This window comes from Apaloderma vittatum, unplaced genomic scaffold (genome assembly GCF_000703405.1).
Source record: "Apaloderma vittatum isolate BGI_N311 unplaced genomic scaffold, ASM70340v1 scaffold33369, whole genome shotgun sequence".
Taxonomy (NCBI): domain Eukaryota; kingdom Metazoa; phylum Chordata; class Aves; order Trogoniformes; family Trogonidae; genus Apaloderma; species Apaloderma vittatum.
Window position 1 is genome coordinate 1 of NW_009734027.1, and position 2,642 is coordinate 2,642.

Genomic DNA, 2,642 nt, shown 5'->3' on the forward strand with positions numbered 1-2,642 from the left:
GCAGTCTCTGTGCCAGCTTCTTCCTGGGAGGCGGCAAGCATAGCTCCAGGTGAGGAAGCAAATGGGAGCTGGTGGTGTGCAGCCAGTGTGTTTTTCACCAGAGCACACTAAGCCACTTGGTAGCGTGTGATCCCCACTTACACAGAGGTGTAGGGCCTCTCCCAGCCAGCCACTATATTTCTATGTCTGAATCCTGGGCAAGAGGAATTCATCCTCTGCTGTTCTCTCTAGAATCCCTTTACTATTCTGCACGTGAGGATCTTTGCTGCTTCTGCATTTTCCCAATGCATGTCTGCTCTTGGTTCTATTTTCTCTCTTCCGGGATACCCACCCAAAAAAGCAGAACACTGACTTCTTCCTGGCAGTATCACAGTTGATCTCCTCAACTTTCCACTCTTTCTGCCAGCCTTCCCCACACTCCTCACGTACTTGGCCTCCTCCAGCTCCTCCGTGCGCTGAATGGCATCCGTCTCATATTTGGTTCTCCACTGGGCCACTTCGCTGTTGGCCTTGGACAGGGCGCGCTGCAGCTCCCACTTGGCTTCCTGCTCCTCCTCATATTGCTCCCGCAGCAAGTCACAGTCGTGGCGAGCAGACTGCAAGGCGTGGGCCAGGGCGTTCTTGGCCTGGGGGAAGAATAACAGCTTGACAATGAATGGAAGTGTCCTCAGAAATGTTCTGACTGAAATGTTGGATATTAGATGATTCTGCTATAATGAGAAGCTAATTAATGAGAAGGGAAGAACTGGGCATTTGCAAAGGAATTAATGGATAGACTGTAAGGAAGGGGGAGCAAAACTACTATGGGAAGACTTGCACTGAATTAACTGAGTGATTTTTTTCCTTCTCACATCTTCTTGATTCTCAGATTTCATGCATTTATGATAAAGCCTTCTCACCTTTATCTCTTCTTCTAGATGCCTCTTGAGTTCCTCAATCTGTTGGGTGAATGCCTGCTTGCCTCTTGACAGCTGAGAAATCAGAGCATCTTTCTCCTCAACCTGGCGCGAGTACTCACCTGGGAGAGTTCAGGTAAGTTAGAAAACCCTATTATGATTTATTTAAAAATGTCAACCATGATAACTTCAATGAATATAAAAATTTTTTTGCTTAAACAAAATTTTATTTCTTTCATGCTGTGCCAAACTATTTTTCTTAGAGATGAGAAATGAGATACACCATTCTCCCTTGTCCAATATCTGACTAGTCTTACTCTGTGTTAGTACTAATTCAAGTGGCCACTTCATGCCTCTAACTTACAGAAGGAGTACCATATGGTGTATGTGCTCAGGTATATCACTGTCCACTCTTAAATGTCTCCTGGGAAGCAAAATGATGAAATATAGTTTATGAGATAGATGAATACGTCTTTGAGACTCCAGTCTTTGAGTCATTGAACAGTCCAGGTTTGAAGGCCTCTTGGAAGGTCATCTAGTCCCATCTTTCATGGGAAAGGGAGCCTAGATGAGATTATCTAGGACCCTGCCAGTAATGTCTTTAAAACTTGAGTGATGGGGTCTGTACAACAGCCCTGGAGAGGTTGATCCAGTGACTAGTTGTGTGACTAGTGACTCTGCTCTGGGATCTGTATCTCTGTGATACTGAGGAGCCCACCGCTGGACACAGCGCTCCAGGAGTGGCCTCACTGGTGCTGAGTAGGGAGAGGGATCACGCTCTGTTAACCTGCTGGCAACGCTTCTCCTAATGCAGCTCAGGATTCTGTTGGCTGCCTTTGTCCCAAGAGCACATTTCTGGATCATCTTCCACTTCATTTCTACAAAGACCCCAGATCTTCTTGACCGTTTTTTTTAAAAAAAAAAGCTCCAGAACATATACAGTGTTCTCTCAAAAACCACAAATGTCTTACCCGATTCAGTTTGTAGCCGAGCTCTCTGAGCACTAATGTCATTAATTGTGCGCTGTTGTTCCTCCTCCTTTGTTTTAATCTCGCTGAGTTGATCTTCTAGGGAACGACACATCTTCTCTAGATTTGCCTATTAACATGAAGACCAGAATGAAAGACGATTGGTGGTTCAACACAAAATTGCTGTGAATCTGAAGTCTTATGAAGGGCAAAAATAGCAGCCAATGATTTAGAAGTAAAGTCAAAATGTCTCAGCAAACTGATATATTTTTTGCATCCCTAATTCCAACATTTCTGTAACTTCTTAATGTACAGTCATTTTTTTCAATTGATTACAAGAATGAGGAGGCAATGTAACATGAGGAAATGAAATTTCTCTTCGGCACTTTGTGATTATGTCACTGAAGTATTTAAGGGCTGAAAAGAAGATTTGGAATAAAAAGGGAAAGAAAAAATAATCTCTATTTTAAAAGACACTGAAAAACTGATAAGGTCAGTCTCTTTCATTTTACTATGGTAATACTCAATCAAGCAATGAGGCCTTGTATTTTCTTAGGTTAGGTGCTTCTGGTGAAGTTTAGTTATCACCCAAAGTGCACAATATGTTATTATACTAATAGTGGAATATATGAAGTCAAATTCAAATTGTAAAGTGCAACTATTTATTTTAAAGTATAAGTAACTTAAATTTCTGTGTTAAAATATAAGTACTTGATTATGTTAAAAGTACTACAAAGAAATATTTCGGTACCTTGGCTTTGGAGACAGACTCCATGTT

At 42.0% G+C, this 2,642-nt stretch overlaps 1 protein-coding gene across 1 annotated transcript; it reads right to left on the bottom strand.

Annotated features, from left to right (window-relative positions):
* Positions 1-7: 7 nt before the first annotated feature.
* Positions 8-1,994, bottom strand: LOC104278990 (myosin-3-like; the record flags this gene model as incomplete). Its single annotated transcript, XM_009876126.1, has 4 exons — positions 8-23; positions 430-626; positions 900-1,018; positions 1,868-1,994. Coding segments are annotated over 4 exons (459 nt in total), but the record flags the coding sequence as incomplete, so codon positions are not given.
* Positions 1,995-2,642: the final 648 nt, after the last annotated feature.